Source organism: Zingiber officinale, chromosome 1B (assembly GCF_018446385.1).
Source record: "Zingiber officinale cultivar Zhangliang chromosome 1B, Zo_v1.1, whole genome shotgun sequence".
Lineage (NCBI taxonomy): Eukaryota > Viridiplantae > Streptophyta > Magnoliopsida > Zingiberales > Zingiberaceae > Zingiber > Zingiber officinale.
In genome coordinates this window covers 162,558,235-162,578,877 of record NC_055986.1, presented here as the reverse complement: position 1 = coordinate 162,578,877, position 20,643 = coordinate 162,558,235, and the positions used below count along the sequence as shown (strand labels likewise).

At 36.6% G+C, this 20,643-nt stretch overlaps 2 protein-coding genes across 3 annotated transcripts; one reads left to right on the top strand and one right to left on the bottom strand.

Annotated features, from left to right (window-relative positions):
* The first annotated feature begins 4,635 nt into the window (after positions 1-4,635).
* LOC121987611 lies at positions 4,636-8,621 on the top strand. 2 transcript variants are annotated; one of them, XM_042541362.1, is made up of 3 exons: positions 4,636-4,758; positions 4,898-4,993; positions 5,194-8,621. In XM_042541362.1, exon 3 carries the CDS (start codon positions 5,226-5,228, stop codon positions 8,433-8,435), a length of 3,210 nt encoding a protein of 1,069 aa, XP_042397296.1. In that variant the 5' UTR covers positions 4,636-4,758; positions 4,898-4,993; positions 5,194-5,225; the 3' UTR covers positions 8,436-8,621. The 2 variants fall into 2 exon arrangements, with proteins under 2 accessions (XP_042397296.1, XP_042397304.1); XM_042541370.1 differs by having other exon boundaries at positions 4,750-4,993.
* A 403-nt stretch (positions 8,622-9,024) lies between these two features.
* On the bottom strand, positions 9,025-15,550 carry LOC121987601 (probable protein phosphatase 2C 57). Its single transcript, XM_042541352.1, has 4 exons — positions 15,125-15,550; positions 11,514-11,717; positions 11,117-11,328; positions 9,025-9,967 (listed from the first exon to the last, which is right to left on the bottom strand). Exons 1-4 carry the CDS (start codon positions 15,272-15,274, stop codon positions 9,400-9,402), a joined length of 1,134 nt encoding a protein of 377 aa, XP_042397286.1. The 5' UTR covers positions 15,275-15,550; the 3' UTR covers positions 9,025-9,399.
* Positions 15,551-20,643: the final 5,093 nt, after the last annotated feature.

The following is a 20,643-nucleotide window of genomic DNA, read 5'->3' as shown; positions in this document are numbered from 1 at the left end:
AGACTTAAAATGCCTTCAATTTCTAAGAACATACCAAAATCCCAACTTGGTATTTCTCTAGGTTTTCTCAATTTATGCCATTTAAGATAAAATCAAATTTTCCACCATTAGGCACATTTTACTCTTTTAAAGAGTAAATAATAATTCCATTTCATTTTCAAAGGTTAACAAAAACCTTGAAAATGCTCCTTGAGTGTCAATTTTCTCAAAGTTGGGTTAACTACCCTTCTAATCGGAGTTGACACTCTCTAACCCATCTATGGGGTAGAGAAGATGCTCCTAGGAACCCAACACCTATTGATGCTCCTTGGATGCTCTAGGTACTCACTAGGGATTACTTCCCTAGATACCTTCCTAGTGACTTTGTTGGGCTTCTTAGAAGCCTTGGTCACATTTTCTAGGTCAACTCTAGGGATAGCCTCCCTTGTGACCTTGTTAGTGACTTTCTTAGACTTCTTAGAAGTCTTAGTCACATTTATCGCAAAAATACTCTTAGGGATGACTTCCCTAGTATTCTTGGCTTGACCACTGGACCTAAAGTTTGTTCCATAACTATATGGAACTCTATGGTACGAGGGCACATCATTCTTAGCCTTTGGTTTGTATCCCAATCCTCTATGGCCATTTGATGGCTTTGATTTTCCTAGCCCTAGGTATTGCTCATTTTGCCCTTGTAGAATATTTTCCATCCTTTTTAGGGTCTTTTCCATTTTATCAAGTCTTGACCTCAAGACTTGATTTTCTATCATTAAATCCTTAGGTTTTGGTCCATGAGCATTTTTGTTCTTGGGCATGTATCTATTATCCTTAGTGTTCCCGCCCAAGTGTCTATCTACCTTCCTAACCTTAGGTTGGGTAGTTTTGGCATGTAGGGCCACATGCTTTTCCTTAAAGCCCTCATGCTTTCTATTATTATGGTAAATTGCATTAAAATGATAAAAATTAGAACTATCATGCTTTTTACCATAATGTAAAGGGGTAGGCTCAATAAATGTTACCTTCTTCTTTACCTTGGAGGCTCCCCCTTGACTAATGCCTCCTTGAGCCTTGACCATCTTCTTCCCCTTGGGGCATTGACTTCGGTAATGCCCCTTTTGGTTGCACAGGAAGCACACAATGTGCTCCTTGCTCTTTTTTGTTCCGGGGATGGTCTCCTTGAGCTTCTCCTTGCCTTTTTGTGCCATTTGGCCCTTTTTCTTGGCCAATTTGGGGCACTTGCTCTTGTAGTGCCCATGTTCCCTACATTCAAAGCATATAATATGATTTTTATTATTAATTGAAATATTTATACCTTTGCTTGTAAGGGTGGCATCTTTTCCTTTGTATCCGGAGGTGGAAGCTTCCTCTTGATCGAACCTTGATTCCCCTCCATTTGATTTTTCTTAACTTGTGGAGGTAGAATCTTCTTCCTCCTCTTCGTCTCTTGACCCGGATGTAGAGGTTTCTCCTTCTTCTTGATCCGGCGTCACCAAGGATCGCTCCCCCTCAATCCTAGAGGTGGAGGCTTCATCATCTTGAATATGAAACAAGGAGTATGCTCCCTCCTTGTTCCCTTCGATGCATTCCCTTGAGGATGAAGCTTCTTCTTGGACTTCTTCTTCGTAGGTTGAGCATCTCTCAACCTTGGAGTCCTCCTCTTGGTCTTGCTCCAAAGAGTCACCCTCTCTGGATACTTCTTGCTCTTGTACAGTGGAGGGGATCTCTTCATGAAGCTTGGCCAATTTGCTCCATAAATCCTTTGCATCTTCAAATTCTCCAATTTTGCAAAGGATGGTGCTTGGGAATAAATTTTCCAAAAGCTTGGTCACTTTGTCATTGGCCTCGCACCTTTGGACTTGCTCCGAGCTCCATTTGCTTTTCTTGAGAAGCTTGCCCTTGGAGTTTGTTGGAGCCTTGAAGCCTTCCATAAGAGCAAACCATTGCTCTATCTCCATCATAAGAAAATTTTTGATTCTTGATTTCCAAGAATCGAAGCTTGTGGATGTGTATGGTGGAGCCACCCTTGTATCAAATTCAAGTCCATCTTGGAATTGCATCTTGAAGTTGAGCTTGATAAAATCTTGAACTTGAAGAATTTTCTCCAACTTCTTCACCCTCTAGCTTTTCTTGTTATGCTTGACCCTTCCGGCGATGATTCCGGTGAAGAGCAACCTTGCTCTGATACCACTTGTTAGGACCAAAAGTAGCTAGAGGGGGGGGGGGTGAATAGCTCGTCGCGTGCCTGGTGTTCGGCGTTGCTTGTTTCTTCGAAGATGTGCAGCGGAAAATACAGAAACAAATCACACAACGCTAACACGGTTGGTTTACTTGGTATCCACCTCACAAGAGGTGACTAGTCCAAGAATCCACACCAACACACACACCCTCCACTAATGAAACTCTCCTTTATGGTAACTACCAAGGGCGGAGAAGCCCTACAAGACTCAATACAAGAAGAAGAAAGGGTAGTAAAGAAATACAAGCTTACAAGCTTACAATGAGTGTACAAACCCTAACCCTAGTTTCTTCTTCTTGCTTTGATCCGCCTCTTGACTTGGAAGAGCCTCCAAGAACCTTCAAGAACTAGCGATCTCGAGCTTGAGCAGAACTGTGGAGGAGCTGGTGAAGATCTGAAATGAATCGGTGAAGAAGTGCCGAAGACAACGCTCGCCTGCGGCTCAAATACGACTCAACGGTCGGATCCCGATCGATTCGATTTTTCCCAATCGATCGGGGAGGCTTTGGATCGATCCACGGATCGATCCAGAGCGCCTCTGTGCTCTGGAAAAATGCCTGGATCGATCCACGGATCGATCCAGCGCTTATCGCGCGAAGCAGCAGCGTCCCAATTGATCCACTGATCGATTGAGACCTCTGGATCGATCCACTGATCGATCCAGAGGCTTTCTGTTCACTGGGAAAGGTCTGGATCGATCCACTAATCGATCCAGAACCTGGATCGATCCACTGATTGATCCAGCACTTGGTTTTTGCCCAAAACCAAGTCCCAAACCTCCCAAACCAACATCCGGTCAACCTTAACCTGTTGGTACGTCATGCCTAGCATCTAGTCACTCCCTTGACCTGCTAGGACTCCCTCACCAAGTGTCCGGTCAATCCCTTTGACCCACTTGGACTTTTCTTTCATGCCAAGTATCCGGTCACTCTCTTGACCTACTTGGACTTTCACCTAGCTTCACTCACTAGGGTTTTCAATCTGCCTAGCTTCACTCACTAGGACTTTCACCTGGCTTCACTCACCAGGATTTTCCTTCTGCCTGGTCTCACTCACCAGGACTTCCATACTGCCTAGCTTCACTCACTAGGACTTTCACCTGGCTTCACTCACCAGGATTTCCATCTGCCTAGCTTCACTCACTAGGACTTTCACCTGGCTTCACTCACCAGGATTTCCATACTGTCTAGCTTCACTCACTAGGACTTTCACCTGCATTGTCCATGTGTCTACATGTATTGTCAAACATCGAAACTATGACCAAGACTCAAGCTTGGTCAAAACAGTTAACATTGACCTAAGGGATATTGCACCAACATATGATAGGGTAAACTACATCCTCTCGGGATGGTTTAGTGGCTAGCACACGACATAGCTAAGGTAAATGTCTCCTTTATACACCAGTCGTTATTCCAAAGGCTAGTAGTCACCCGTGATTTAAGTCCTCCGTGTTGACTCTGGGATTGATTTACGGGGTGCTGGGGGTGAGCGTAATCACCTTTTGCCACCATGGTAGGGTAAATCCAGATAGTCAATCCTATATTTTTTTTTAAAAAAAAATAAGGTAGATCCGTGACTTTAGCGAAGCCTTTAGTGTCGACCCACCGGATATGCAGGGAGATAAATATAGGTACACAGACCATAGGAGCATGGTGGTTAGTCCTATCTTTCAAAAAAATAAGTAAATCTGCTACATTAGCGGCCCCTTAGTATCGGTTCTATAGATATAGAGAGAGATAAATACATATACGCAGGCCATAAGCGCATGGTGGGGTAGGTCAGTCCTATCTTTCGACCAAAAAGATAGATCCGTTACTTTAACGACCCTCTTAGTGCCGACCCACGAATATGAAGGGAGGTAAATATATGTACACAGATCATAGGCGCATGGTGAGATAAACCCAGATCGTTAGTTCTTGAAAATTAACCCTTGACTAGAGATACCATGTATCCATCATCTACGCTACGCCTAGGGAGCGGATCAATCCGATCTTTCAAAATATGCCCGCAAGTGGTAATGATATATTTACATTAACTATTTAATATATTTACATTTAGTTTAGTTTCAGTTTTTAATTACCAACGTCAGTAATTGAAGATTTTAAAATGTAATTTATATTATTTTCATGTTTTTATCCATGAAAAATTAATAGATAGTAATTTTTTTTTAATTCTAACTGAAACATTAATACATTTTACTCCTTGAGTCAACAATATTCAGCATCAAAATCCGGGGGAAAAACGATAATTTTAAAAAAAATATTAATATTTCAAACTATAAGCCTATAAAATAAAAGGGTAATTTAAAAAATATTTTAATATTTAATAAAGGTTTTAAAAAGTATTTTTTAAAGTCTATTTTAATTTAAATTAAAGATTAAGAAATATTTCAGAAAAAAGGAACTAACTCTTGAGATATTTTAAGAACTATCCAAATTTAAAATCCCCATGTAGTAGCCGTTGACTTTGAGTTGCACAAGTTGACATGAAATCCACGTTCGATGAGACTTCCCAATCGACCCTCTTCCCCTGCAACTCACTAGGTCGTGTATCAGCGGTCTTTTTGTAATTCAATCTTCGTGCTCTTCCTTCCCTGCTGCTCACAGTTGGTTGGTCAACAAAGGAAGCAACCTTCCTGGATGCAATAATCTCATAAATTTTCATCTTTTTTTTTCCTAACAGGAATTTTGTGATGGAAAAATGTCTGTAGCTCATCGCACAGACAAGAATGGGGATCAAGGTGTTGGAGTAATGCAGCTGTTTCAGCTTCCTCTTCAGGTCAGTCTTCCCCAAACCTGTTCCTTGATCAATCTCCTTAATTACATCCAAAAACTCTACTTTTGGAATCCCTAACAAAGTTTATGAGCTTTCTGTGAGCTAATTTTGGCCCCCTATTTTTAGTCACTCACAAAAGAAGGCCATCAAAATTTCCAAATTATCCTAATCAGGGTTTTCTGACCTTGATTTTCCTTCATTAGGTTTCTGGATCGTCGAGTTGTGGGGTTTAGGTATGGATGCCACACTTCCTTTGGCTCTGAGGTTGTGGGTTTTGGGGGTCTCAGTGGTTTTCATACTGCCCGCCACATGCTCGATGAAATATGTGAGTGAACAAACCTTGGATGCAACCACAGAAGACCCTTACACACCGTATGACTATGCCCGATTCCCCGAGGTCGAGAAACATTGTAGCTCTTTCCTCTCATCTGCTCACAATTTGGAATTTGATTTCAATAGGGCCAACAACCTCAAAAAGGAGCTATCCTTTGTCGGGGGAGACTGGATTCAGGTCTCCGGTGATGCTCCTCTTATGCCATTTGACCCAAGTGATGCTCCACTTGGTGCTTCTGATCTTCCTAATCCCTTGTATCTTGTTTCGTTCTCGATGAAACATGTTGATCCGCTAGGCAATTCCCATAGTTCTCTCAAAGTCAGCGGAGCTTTAGGTCTAGGAATTTCTAGAAATGGCACTGCTCCAGAAAGTGTTCTGTACCAATTCCCGGAGTTCCGGTTTTGGCCCGGGAGTTCTGAGTTCAGAATTCAATTTGAAGGTGTTTACATTGAGTTAGAGAAGAATGGTGGAGAGAGGGTCTTGTGTCTTTTGGGAAATGCTTTGCTCCCTTCTCGTGATACTGATTCCTCTCACCCATGGGAATGGGTGAAAGATGCAAGTTCGACCAAGTATCAACATCCTCACTTGCAAGATGACCAAATTTTGCTTGTTCTTCACTACCCCAAGGTGTTCACCTTGACAACTAGAGCTGTCCGTGGTGAAATGAAGAGCTTGAATAGACCTCTAAGCCCCAGGTATTTTGATGAAATTCAGTTGTCTTCCAGGCTTGGACCCTACTCAAATTATGAGTATGGTTCAGAAGATCTTGTTTCAAAGGCCTGTGCTCCATACCCTTCTGGAGATGACATAGTGCATAACCAGTTGGAGGTCTACAAGGGAGCTGGTTTTTGTGGCATTCTTTATCGATTTGCCTCTAGAGAGTTACTCAACATTGTGCCAAACTGGAACTGTAACTCCACTGATGAATATTGCCGTAAGCTGGGACCTTTTGTAACGGAGATGGCAATCAATGCCACAGATGGTGGTTTTGCTAATGTTGGCCTGATGATGCAAGATATCAGGTGCGAACCAAGAATTGACAAGAATAACATGAGTCTCGCAAGAGTGTTTACAGTATTTAGAGCTATTCCTCCATGGGAGGATCATTACATGGTAGCACCAAGAACAGGCCTGAATGGTCTGACTCTTTCAGCTGAGGGAATATGGAATTCTTCTGCTGGACAACTCTGCATGGTTGGTTGTCTAGGGCTTGACAATGAAAAATGTCAATCTCGCATTTGCTTATATGTCCCCACATCCTTCTCTATCAGTCGACGCAACATCATTTACGGCAGAATATCTAGCATTGAAGATAATAAGGATTTCTCGCACTTTCCCTTGACATTTGAAAACCCTGTGCACCCCTCGGAACTACGAAATAAAATGAACAGAAATCCATTTATTACATACATGTACTCGAAGATCAAGGTAGCTGGTGCTTTCCTTGAGAGAAGTGAACCCTTCGACTTCGGTAACATCGTTAAAAAGTCACTCCTAAGCTACCCAAGAAAGGGGAATGATGGTGATGATGACATGGCAAATCTTTCCAATCTTGCTGATGCTCTCACTCTCCATGTGCCAGTTGTGCCAGATCCAATACCTGACGTTCACAAAGAGAAGCCATTCCTTCAGATGGAAGTGTTGTCTATTGGATCACTATTATTCGGTCAATATTGGACGCTTTCAAATGCATCAATTGCAAGTAACCAGAGTATCCCACCTTCCAAAGAAGATTCCACTGAGAAACAACTGCTTTTAAATGTTTCTGCCGAGCTCATACTTTATGGAAACCTTTACACCAATGTTTCGTTGCTCTACTTGGAGGGCCTTTATAATCCTATTGATGGAAGAATGTATCTCATAGGCTGCCGGGATGTGCGTGCTTCGTGGAATATACTTTTCGATAGCATGGACCTTGAAGACGGATTAGATTGTTTGATTGAAGTAAAAGTGGAGTACCCACCAACAACTGCACGGTGGCTGATCAATCCAACAGCAAAGTTCTCCATCACTAGTCAAAGAAATGATGATGACCCGCTACATTTTGACCCGCTCAATCTCCAAACACTTCCAATTTTCTACAAAGAACAAAAGGAGGACATTCTTTCTAGGAGAGATGTTGAAGGGATTCTACGAATCATCACCTTATCATTAGCTATCTTGTTTATTTTGAGTCAATTGTTTTACATCCGAGACAATGGTGTTGTTGTTCCCTACATATCTCTTGTCATGCTTGGTGTCCAGGCTTTAGGCTACATCATTCCTCTGATTACAGGAGCTGAAGCATTATATGCAAGAATCACATCTGAATCTTACGAGAACCCCTCATATGAATTCAAGGAGAATCAACGGTTCCAATTCATAGACTACATGGTGAAAATTCTTGTCTTGGGTGCCTTCTTGTTAACTCTAAGGCTCGGTCAAAAGGTGGTGAAATCTCGCATAAGATTACTTACAAGAACTCCACTGGAGCCAGGACGAGTCCCAAGTGATAAAAGGATACTTCTGATAAGTTTTAGCATCCACATGGTTGGTTTTCTGGGAATTCTTATCATGCATTTTGTCAACGTTTCTCGAAGACCTGTTCACCAGACTACATACTTGGATCCAAGCGGGAATAACCATAAACTGAATGAATGGGAAATGCTGCTGGAGGAATACATTGGTCTTCTTCAAGATTTCTTCTTGCTTCCCCAGATCATTGGAAACTGTCTGTGGCAAATTAGTTGCATGCCATTGAAGAAAACCTATTATATTGGAATAACAATGGTAAGGCTACTTCCGCATGTCTATGATTTCGTAAGAGCTCCAGTGTTCAACCCATACTTCTCTGATCAGTATGAATTTGTGGATCCAAACTTAGACTTCTTTTCAAAGTTTGGAGATATTTTTATTCCAGTCACTGCAGTTGTTTTTGTTATTGTGATATACATTCAACAGAGGTGGAATTACGACAAATTGAGTCAGGTACTGAGATCAGGTCAGAATAGACTCCTTCCATCTGGTTCCAGAGTCTATGACAGATTGCCGTCAATGTCATTCGAAGCAGAACTTGTCGCTGGTGTCAATGAAACTGAAATTGAAAAAATTCCAAGCGAGGAGGAAGCATGATCACCATGGGGAAAAAGCTCCATGGTTCATCACCATTTAGGTTCTAATTTAATGTTTGCTGAATGAGTATAAAATCTTTTTTTTTTTCGTTTTTAGCATAGAACTCTTTTTCGAACTGCATTAATGTAAACTCTACCAAAGGTGTTTCCATCAGTTGGCTAATTATCATCTTAACGCTTTGGGTTCCTTTTCTTGTATTCCATAGTTTTTTTACTTCAGTCATTTGTAGCATGCGGCATCTTCTTTTTAAAGTGATGATTAGGTTTCTGAACAGCTAATGATCTCCTAATATGTCAAAAGGGACCTATCCATGTCTTATTAATTACTGAGATTGTTAATCAAATAAGAGCATGTTTTTGGTGGTGGGAATGTGTTGTGGAAAAATAATGCCATGTGTTATGCAATTGCTTTTGAGTAAGCCTTGATATTTCTCTAATATTTTGGTGCTTTGTTATTTGGTTTGTACCATCCAAGAATAGCTACTCCAAATTCTAACTTTGCCCATCCAAGTACGTGGGATAAATGCCAAGTGGAATTGCCTTCCGTCATCACGTGAAAGAATGGAAGATAACTAAATAAACGACAGAACTGAAAGAAAGAAAACGTTCCACATGAACAGCCAAATGGTAGATTTGAATGAGACATGAATGAGAATACATGTCAAACTAGTAGACTCGATTAGGTCAAGCCATTGCTAAATTACTTGACTTTATGTTAACGTGCTGCGGTGCAGCAGCCTAAGAGACAAGACTAGCAAAATAAATCAACTTAGTCTGATTCTTATGACAGCAGTTGAGAGAACAACAGTAAACTCACTGTAAATGGGGGTCAGCCGCCGCATATAGTACAATTGGATGATACCAAATCTCACCTGGGAAAAAAATGAGTTAAATAACCGAGCAGCTAACCTAAACTCCACGTCCAATCTAAATGGTTAAGAGCAACAAGATGAAATGTCTTCTACTCAATCAGCCAGGCTATCCAGAAAACTTTGCAGCTCCTTGAGGCCCTCTGCAGATATGCTCCTTTGAACTCGAGGCCTTCCAGCAGTCAGGATTGGGGGTGGCTTGGTTTGGAAGCATACTAAAACCACAGCTAGATTGTCGCTGCTCTTCCTCTTCAGGGCTTCGTCAATGAGCTCCTTACAGCAGGTGGCTGGATCATTGTGTTCTTGTAGCTTCCGTCGTGCAAAGTCCACTGCATTCTGGTTGAGGAAGACTTCCCAAATTCCATCACAGCCCAATATCAGAAACTCATCCTCCTCCGTTAATCGCATTCTCATCACCTCTGGTTCTGCACTAAGGGGGCCCACGCCATCTGGATCTTTCATTCCATCCATGTGCCAGTCCCCAATAGCACGGGCAACATTAAGCTGTCCATTTAGATAGCCATCGTAGACATATCCACCGAGGGATTCAATTCGTTTCCTTTCGCTGCTGCAATCTGGCTTGTGGTCATGAGACAACTCAATTGCCTTACCACGGCGACAAAGGACAGCACGGCAATCTCCAGCATTTGCAACCACCAGAGAACTGTACCACATGAAAGCAAAAAAGATCTAGAAAGGAATCAGAGAGCCCTAAAGTGGGGCATGAATAAATGGGAAACGAAAGTCCAAGCACATAAACAATACAATCATGAGATGCATGTATGTTTGGACAAGAAAGAAAGGCGACGTAATGTACAGATAAATAATAAGGCTTCTGCATCTGCAAAAGAAATGACTGTATATACCATATGGATATTTGAACTCAATCACACTCTTGGTCGTTCAAGAAACTACCTTAAAAACACAAGAAGCACTTGTAGATTCCAGGTGAATTTTTATGTCTAGAATTATACATAAGCAAGTAGTTATGCTCTGTAAGAGGGGAACTGGTAAAGTAGCACACCAAGGTTCGACTAGTTTTTAGCTTGCTACAGCCAGCAGAACGATAAAATAAAGAAAACAATGTTATCTTTCATCAGAATATATATAATTGAGCTTATAGCACCATGACAAATCTTGTGTAGAAATATTAAATAGCCCTTATGCTTGATCCAGCTCATACATATGCAGACAAACAGATAGCTCAATGGCTCAAGGATGAACATGAAAATCAGCAGCGGTATATTTGAGAACAAGCACCATCACATGGTTGTCCTAACTGCTGATATGTATAACAAGTGCAGAAAAGATTTAGGAAAAAGGAAAAGGTAACATTGAATGTTTTCAAGATTAGTAGACATCTATCTTCTCGACAACTGAGCACATGATTGGTCCAACTCCTGTTAAGCCTAACAAGTGGAAAAAGATAGAAAAAGGTAGCAGAACATAATATAATTTGAATGTTTTAAAGATTAGTAAACATCTATGTTCTTGACAACTGACAAATGCAGTTATCCTTGCTACCTGAATGTTGGAAAATTAAATACCATTACAAGAATGAAAGATGCGACCCAATATTAAACTGACACCTATGCATCTTTATCCTTCCTGGTTACACACCCAAAAAGTACAGGATGGCAGATAATCGCTAAGGGGGAATTGAAAATTTGAAATCTTTCCTACAAACAGGAAGATCTAATCAGAACTCAGTCCTTAAAAGGTCATGAAAACCCCTTTTCAGATAAAAATTAATCAGAAAAGCCCTTTTCTGGCGCTCACATTTTTTTAATTCCAAAGGGAAAAAAAACCTGACCTTCCAACAACTAACGCAGCCAGTGCAGTAGTACCAGAAGCAAGAGAAGAGTTGACAGAGCAGGCCTCTGCAAAAGCACTATCTGTCTGCAGGAATGCAGAAGCAACTGCTCTCTCAATCTCGCCTGGGAAATCCTCGTCCTCTAATAGAAATCTGGGCAAATTGCTGCAAGCAAAATCAGCAGCATGCTTTCCACCATGCCCATCAAACACCTATTAAGATTAGATACTTGGCCAAGTTAGAAACAGATTAGAAGGCAGGGCTGGATAAAAAATAAAGAGAATTGAAGCCAAATCAATAGAATACAGTCCCAGTTTGCAGCAGCATGCTGTAGAAAATAATGAAAAGCCAAAGAACAGAGTTATGTAGAAAAATCCTCAACATACAAGCAGCATACCCCGTAAAAGGCACTTGGTTCTCCAAAAGTCTTAGTCCCACAATCTCGCATGAGATTATCCCAGCAAACATAGGTATCTTCCATTGTTTTTCGGAAGCCTATATCAACCCAAGCCCCAGATCGTACAATTGGGAGGAAATTAGTTTCACAACCTTTAGTGCCTTTCTCAATCTCAACAGTCATATCCAGTAATTTTGTCTTTGTCTGCAACAAACTTTTTATTATTAAAAAACTGAACTTAAAAGTAATCGATTTAGTATCAAAATTAATTATTATTAGTAAAGGTCAATGAAGTGCAGCTTCACAAGTCTTATATCAAATAAAATTTAAAAGTACATTGTAACATCATTATTTGCATTAGTTAGTGAAAATTAAAATTCCTGATGTGCTCTTCCAGCAAGCTATACACATCTTAATCAGTTAATTGCTCCTAATAGAAACAGCCACATGCATGGCATAACTAATAATCAAGATCTTTCCTACTAATAAAAGAGTATAAATTTAGAAAAACACAAAATCATCTGGAAAGCTCTTTTTAATATCACACAAAATACCAAATTGTACTAATCCTTTTTCGGTAACATTTCCATCTAGAAACAGTTCAGAAAAACAGTGCTGCATAACTTATGTATATATATAGATATATATATGAGTGAGTGAGAGAGAGAGAGAGAGAGAGGGGCATAATTATCTGTTAAGAACTGTGCATATATACAAACCAACACAGAGCACTTATCTGATAAACTCTAATAGACAATCAATACTTGGTACCAATAACCAAGCATTATACACAAAAATGGAGATCTTGCCAACTCTTTTTCATTGCAGAGTGTTTCCTCTAGTACAGCTCAACAGGCATCAAGAAATGAGTACCATCTCTGATAGAACACTATAGAGAGTTTCAGACTGCTTCAAGAGAACAAATGGACAGCTAGTTGACAGTAAAAGACAAAAAAACCTATATCTCATATTTGAATCATCCTTTAGACAGAAGATGCCCTTCCCTCAAAGAATCATCATGACTGCTACACAGAATGAGGCCACACAGGAAGGCGGTATTATTCACATTACCACTAACCACTACCAGATAACCTGAAAATATTGCTGGGTTTGTCTCCTTCAAGAAATCTAGCTGCTAATGCTTGTACTATTGATCTTGAATGTAAACTGAACTTATCAGACCAGCTTAGCAAAGTTAGTTGACTAGCCAATCTTAAGGATCAAAGCTATGATAGATGAGGTGAAGCCACAAGTCCTGTCTCTCTATAAAATTTAAGGTTTGATACAACAACAATAATGACCCATTCTTACCCCACTAGGAGGGATCGGCTATATAGATCCTTCTACGCCATTGCATTCTATCCTCCATTATATCATCATTTATATTTACATAAATTTTATCTTATTTTATTGTTGCTAACAAAGTCTTTTTTTATCTTCCTCTTTCTCGTTTGATGTGCACATTTGTCATAGTTTCACATCGTCTAACTAGAGTATTTATTGGTTGTCTAAGTACATGTTCGTACCATCTTAAATGTATCACCTGAGTTTTTCCTCATTAGGTGCAATCCCAAAAATTCAAGGTTTGATAGTATGATGATATTTTGCATGAAATAATCCACTAAAAGAAATCATGCATTTAATTCTCCCCGTTCTTGCAAGCTACAAATTCTAACTTACTATGACCAGAACATAACAAAATTTGTGATACCATATATCCGTGCTATAGGGTATGTCATAGGGCTGCATGGCAAACATATTTTCCCAAAGTACAATTGATTTCTCAATCAGGTTACTAAAATGTAAACAAACATAATAATAGAGAAGTTGACAAAGAGATCTAGAGAAAATGCTATGTGCTTAAGAAAAAAATAAACCAAGACAAAATGATTAAAAAACAATGTTTAGGGGTATATTTTATTTCCATAAAGAATAAGATTGTCAATAATGCCAGTAGATATCAAGGATGTTAAGATCATATATGTAATTGTTTAATGGTCCAATATGTTAATTGTTAAATGATGATGTGTTAAAGTTATTGCTAGATAGTAGATACTATTAAAAAAAAAAAAGGAATCATACTTTTAGTTGTGAACACAAAATCATTGGTATCTTTCTGTAAGTAATTTGATTGAATCAACATTGCTAATCGGAAACAATGCTAATGGGAATCATGCCTACTTTTAGTTACAAGCACAAAATATTTGATATCTTCAGATAAGTATTTTGATTGAATCAGCATTGCTAATGAGTAAATAAAAAAAATTGTAAAGTGGTTGACTAATAAATGCACCTACAAAACATAATGGCAGCCATAAAATTTGATATAGTGTGCACTGAATGAATATAAATAAAATACAAACGTGCATCAATATTTCTGAAAATTAAAATAATTAAGAAAGGTGAAAGTCTCAGGATCACTAAGATGAGTAGAAATTTGTTCTTCTTATTGAGTAATAAGATCTTTTAAAAGAGGAAATTTTGCTAGAGATAGTTCAAACTTGTCAAATTATGGCATACATGTACTTCCTTCCTAAGTCTGCCGTTTGTTAGTAATATATTAAAACACGATCAATGCAATTTTCTAATCACATTATTTGCATGTAGCTACCAGTGCAAGTCTTTAATTTAGTTGTTTACTTCTACATGATTATGTCTTATTAACATAGCAAGAGTTAACAACTATGCAATAGATACTCACAAATGGCCTGTACCACTACACTCTATTTGTACCTAGACAGCTTCCATGCAATGGCCATTTTCTAAAAAAAATCCTATCCTCGCAGTCATTAAGAACTTATACACATTCACAACCCAAGTTAAAATGCTATTATGGTTTTCACAATCTTGAAACTGGCCAAAAATAGCATGTAACAAGACCATGCTAATTATAATTCTAGCAATTAATCAACTAACGGAGGAAAACATCAAACTAAGATGCAACAAACAGCAACTTTAATATTTCATTGATAAGTTATATATTAAACAACGCAAATTTAAGTCCACAGCCTTCCTAGATCAGGAGTCATTGGCGTCATTTCATAAATGCACATCAGTATAACAACATACATGTTGAAGTATATTCTTTTGTGAATACACCCGCGCCTTAAATATATAATGAGATAAAGGAATTCACAGGAAGTTACTTTTACAAATAATAGTTCGACAGAAAAGGAAAACCACACATCTATTGCAGTTTGATGACAAAACGACTAAAATAGTAAACCACCCCAAACTTGGAGACAGCTATAAAGAGGGAAAACCCAAAAATCGTTTCAAAAAAACTCAGACACAGAAGAACAGAATACTAACTGTCGCCAGATCTGATACCCATAATCAATGAAAAAAAAAGCCTAAGTTTGAGCAGGCAGCCGACAAGGTCTCCACATCAAATTCATACCAGCGTATCCAAACCACAAGATAAATAAGGAAGAATTAAATTTTCACCAATGGATAAAGACGAGAAGATTCTATGATAAAGTGATAAAACCTAATATCAACGGACACCAATTTTAGTAAAGTTTAAGAAAGTTGCGACGCTACATGGTTTACACATTGCAAACACACACGCAAAGGAAACAAACAAGGAAAGAATGCTGCTGAAATCTTACGAGCGACTCGTGACGAACAAGAGCAGCCTTGCGGTGTGTCCCAGTGAAGCATTGCTGATGCGGTCCTGCAAAAGGATTCGGCGGCCGGCCGTCGCTTGGCCCTCCATTATCTCCGACACCACCGCAGCCACCTCCGAAGTTTCCCTCCATCTCTTCACATCCCACCTCTTCCTCGTAATCAGCTCCGGAAAGTAGTCCCGAAACAGATTCCAAATCCAAAGAAACGACAGAACAAGAAACGCCAAAGTCGATCGGCAGCGAATCAAAAACGTGAGCCGAGAAACCCACGGAAGTAGCGTCCGATCAGTGATCGCTTCGCCACCACGCCGCCTCGTTCGATTCCCACGGAAAAAGGCTAGCAGAAGGGTCTTCCTAGGGTTTGCCGTTTACTTGCTGCAAACGAGCACGGCAAAGGTCGAGCAGATATGGGCGGTACACTTCGGTACTCGCGAACAAAAACGGTTCAACGACTACGACAGGAACCGTGCGTGCAATTCAGCGATCTGGAACCAGGCTAATCGATCTGACGGATCACAATCGTGGATAGCGTCAGGGGGTCTTTCCGGATCGACACGCGTCCACATTTTAAGAAGCGCAGTGCCACTGTTCTGGGCTAGGTGGGTGATGCGTAGGGCGACGTATCTGACACTCCAAATCCAATCGCGAAAAGGCATGGCCAGGAGGCCTTATTGACCGCTAGATCAATAATGGACGAAGAGGATTAAGATTGTGTGAGTCGGTGCGACGCACGTCGTGGGAGGGCATCTGTCCATTATTCGCAGTTTTATAACTATAAAAAAAATGCTCTATAATTTTTATTTTAAACAAACTTCTATTATTAAAGATAAATTAATAAAATTTATAAAAAAATATATAGGGGTAAAATCGAATTCGTGAACAAATTTAGCATTGGATTTTCGAGTATCACCCTTACGTTTTAGAATCAAGAAATAATTATTTGGGTGAGATTTGTCAGACCAATGTAATAGTGCAATAATACAAGGATGACGCTCGAGAATCCCAACAACAACAAATTATAATGGGCTTCCCTATGCAAAAATTAATTTAATTTAATATTATATTTATCTTAGTAAAAAAACTAAGAGAAGTATATTTTTTAATATCGTTGGCCTAAAATATTTATAGAAATTTTTTTGATCATAGTATTCAATTCTAAGATGTGGGACTAAAAAAAATTATATTTTTTTATATAAAACAATCAGAGAAAATTAATGATGAGAAAAATTCATAATAATATGTCGCAGCTGAGTTTCGAACTCTAGATCACTGATTGTTTCGCTTGTGGAATTATTAATAAACCTTGAAATTATTTTTAGTGTGAATAGGAAAAAGGATATTAACGTAAATTTATTTTCGACTTCAAAAAATTAATTAATAAAGAGGAAAGATTTTTAATAAAATAGTAAGATATATCATTAAAAAAAAATACTAGTTTAATTCTACTGATGGAAAGATTATACAGACGCAAATCAAAAGATTATCTTGAATAAAATAATAGAAAGTATTTGTCGTAATTCTCAGCAGAGTTACGAACAAAACTCAAATAAAAACATAATATCATAATTCTAATAGATTGTTGACCAAAAATACTAATTTGATAGACTATCTACTGTAGATATTTTTAAATTTATTTTGATGATAAGTAGAAAATTTTTATAGGACCATATTAACATCCTAGGATTAATCGACATAAACTCAATAATACCGAGTGCTAACTAAAAAAAGAAAATCCTTAACGTGATATAATAGTATAATGATAGTACACCTTCTTTGTTTTCCAAACTTTTATGAATGAGTCCTAACTTTTAAAGTTGATCCTCGTTGTTTAAAGGTTTTAAGTGAAACTATTAATTATGTTCTAATTTTATTCTTCCATTAATCTAAATAATAATTATTTTAATCTATAAAATTTTATTTATAGAAATGGGATAAGGAAATAAGATTTTTTGTCTTACGGTGGTTAATCTTTTTTTATTTATATATATTTTTTATAATTCTAACGTAGAAATAAAAATGAAACATTAATTCAAAACTATGGATATAAATTTTTTTCCCATTTCTACACTATTAAATTATCCAAAAATAATAATTCTATTTGTAATCAATTATGTTTAAAAGAGCAATCACTTTCATTTTTAGCAAAAGAACATTGATAGTAAAAAAATTTAATTCAAGAATGCAAAGAAATAAGTAGAGTAATGTAACATAAAATCCTGACACTAAACTGGGAAATAATAAAGAAATGCAGCCTAAACAACTTACCTTCATAATCTTTATTTTCAACCTCAATGAATCTAGAAGAACAAAGAGAATATCAGCGCAAATATATTCATTTTGAGTTTAAGCAACTTAAATAATTTATTAATATAGTGGTTAAGAATTAAAATCTTTTTATCAAAAAAAAATGACATTGCTTATATACTTCATTTGATAAAAAAATAAAACTCAGTATAAGTGAATTAAAACTTATATAGAAATCTTAGCAATGACAAAAATTAAAAACACTGTAAATTTTTAAAATTTCAAATTCACTAAGGCATCATATGGTAAGCAAAAACACTCTATGGAGAATGACCTACTTGGTTAATCAGTACAGAAAGTAAAATAAATTTTGATTTATAAAAACTTAAAATGTTAGTTGCTTAGAATTAACATAAACCTTGCACCTTGTTGGATGCCTCCTCGTTAATTTCATATCTAAATCTAAAGTATCGCTCACATAAGATGTTGTAAACTTTCTTCTTCGCTTCCTCCTTGCTAAATCAGAAGAAAAAATGAGTGTGAATGTTGTAATAGAACTATAAAAAAAGACAGAGATAACTCATTTAAAGTGTTTTCGTGATGCGCTTTTAAAGGCAAAATCATCAATAATATCATCATATTCAATATTTTTCAAAATATTTTTTTTTCAATGCATAAAATTGCTAATCCATTTAGTTTATCTTAAGTCATTGTGGTCCGTAAATAATATTTTATTAATTTTAATTTTGAAAAACTTCTTTCGGCAGATGTCACTATCACGAGTATTGTTAATAATATCCTATAAGCAATCATCACATTTAGAAATATATCCATTGTTTTAAAAAACTCTAATATTTGAATGAAAGACCATTTTTTATTTGTTTCATAAGATTCACTTGGTAACATTACTTGCAAAACTTGAAATTTTGAAAACATATATTTGACATCAATATCAAAAGTGTCATCATTTTTTAAAGTATTTTCAAAATTCACACAAGAACTCATCAATTAATCATCATCCATTGAAACATCATGCAAGAACCTAAATATATATTCAAAATATTACAACTGTTCAAACTTACTTTTCAATTGCCCAAGAACAATATCGACCACTAAAATAAAATAATCTATTTGAAAAGACTCTTTTGGTGATTGATTTTCCCTTTCAGTATTAGCAATCTCATCAAAATACTTTTTTCTACTAATTTTACGTTTTGTAAGAAATACAGGCTCAATTTTTATATCAGATGCTATTTTTTGCATCAACAATAGTAGAAGCAAAACCATTTTCTCTATATTTTCAAAAAAAAAAAAGAAACAAGACCAAACAATTGTTTTACAACAACATCAAGACGCATATCCTCTTACTATAATTTTTTACTAACTAAGTTAATTTTATGTAAAATATCATGATAGATACCAGAGCTTAATATAAATTCAAAACTTGAAAGTTCACCAGATGCTAACATTTAAGCATCTCTACTTAATTTGCTATCTTCACTTATTTCTGCTAATTTGAACAAAGCTTCTCTAATTTGGGAAACTTGAGATAGTATTGCTTTAACTATTTCAATATAGCTTTCCCATCTTATAGTTGACATTGATTTTAAACTTAATCCATCAATATATTTAAGCAAAACATTCCATCTTTTTGTTGAATTAGAGAACATGGTGTACATACATTGACATGCTCCAAAAAATTATTTTACTTTAGCATAAGAATTTGTCATGTCACAAACAACTAAGTTAAAAGAATGAGAACCACATGACATGTGAAATGCTCTAGGATTAATGTCAAGCAATCTTCTTTGCACACCTTGATTTTTTCCTTTCATATTAGATTCATTATCATAACCATGTCCTCTCACATTATCAATATCAATTTCTAAATATTGTAAAATAATTTTCAATTCATTGAAAGATCTAAACCAATTGTATCTTCTACATTTATAAATTCTAAAAAAATACTTTTCTATTTTAATTGAAGTCTCTGAAACATCAGCATATCTTAATATGAGAGTCATTTGTTCTTTGTAACTTGCATCCAGTGTACAATCAAGAATTATTGAAAAATATTTTACCTCTTTTACTTTTTAAATTATTGTATTCATGACTTTGGAGGTTAGAATAAATATTAACTCGTTTGAATTTTATGACTAAGATAATGATAATGAATCTTTCTATCTTGAATGAGTCGAAAATGTTCTTGCATTATTGGATCAAAATTTGCAATCATTTCAAGTAGACCCAAAAAATTATCATTACCATCTTCATAAATTTTGTCATGTGTATCACTAAATGCCAAATTATGTATAACAAGACATTTGACAACAACAACTATTCTTAACATAATGTGTTTCCAATGTTTTGTGTCATTTTTAATTTGTTCTTGAATTTCCTTATAAATTGTCAATGTTTTATTTGATCTCATTTGTAGTTCAACACAAGCTCTTAGATTAGTGAGGTGTTGAACACTATTTTCATGTTGTTTAAGTTTGTCACATAAATGTTTCCAGTCATTAACTCCTTCTCTTGTTAAAATACTTTTGGTGTGTATTACTTAAACAACTTACAACAAATACAAAATACTTTGTCCAACTCCTTCGAGTACACTAACCATTTTCGATCACGAGTCTCACTATTTGGTAACATTTGAACACAGTAAGTATGAGAAAAGTATCGAGATTTTTTATCTAAAGGAAACTTGAGAATATCTTCTCTTTTAGGACCTCATTCCACAAGTAATCTCTCTTTTTGTATCAAGAGTATCCCAAACTCTTGGATTAAATATGTTTAAATCATATTTAGGTGTCGAACATTGATATTAGTTTGTACGCTCATCATCACAACACTTATCAATATCTTTAGTTTTGTCAATTTTAATTTCATTCAAATCATTAAAATATGTATTCTCTTCGTTCTCATTTTCTACAAATTTCTCTTTCTCATCACTTTCATTTCTCACAAATTCTTTATTTTCATCATTCTTATTTTCAACAAAATCTTCATTTGCATTTGATTCATTAGTTAAAATATGAACTAAGTTTTCCGTTGTGTTATGTGATTTTTTACCAAAATATTTATTTAATGAATCTCTTAAGCTTTGAGATATCTTTACTTCTTTTTTTTTCTTTTTTTTTTGTTGTCTTTTTTGATATCTAGAGAGTTGTTTCATGATAATAGATAATTATGAACAAAAATTAATAAACAAAGAACAATAAAACCAGATATGGAGAATTTTCTTTTGATTCGAAATT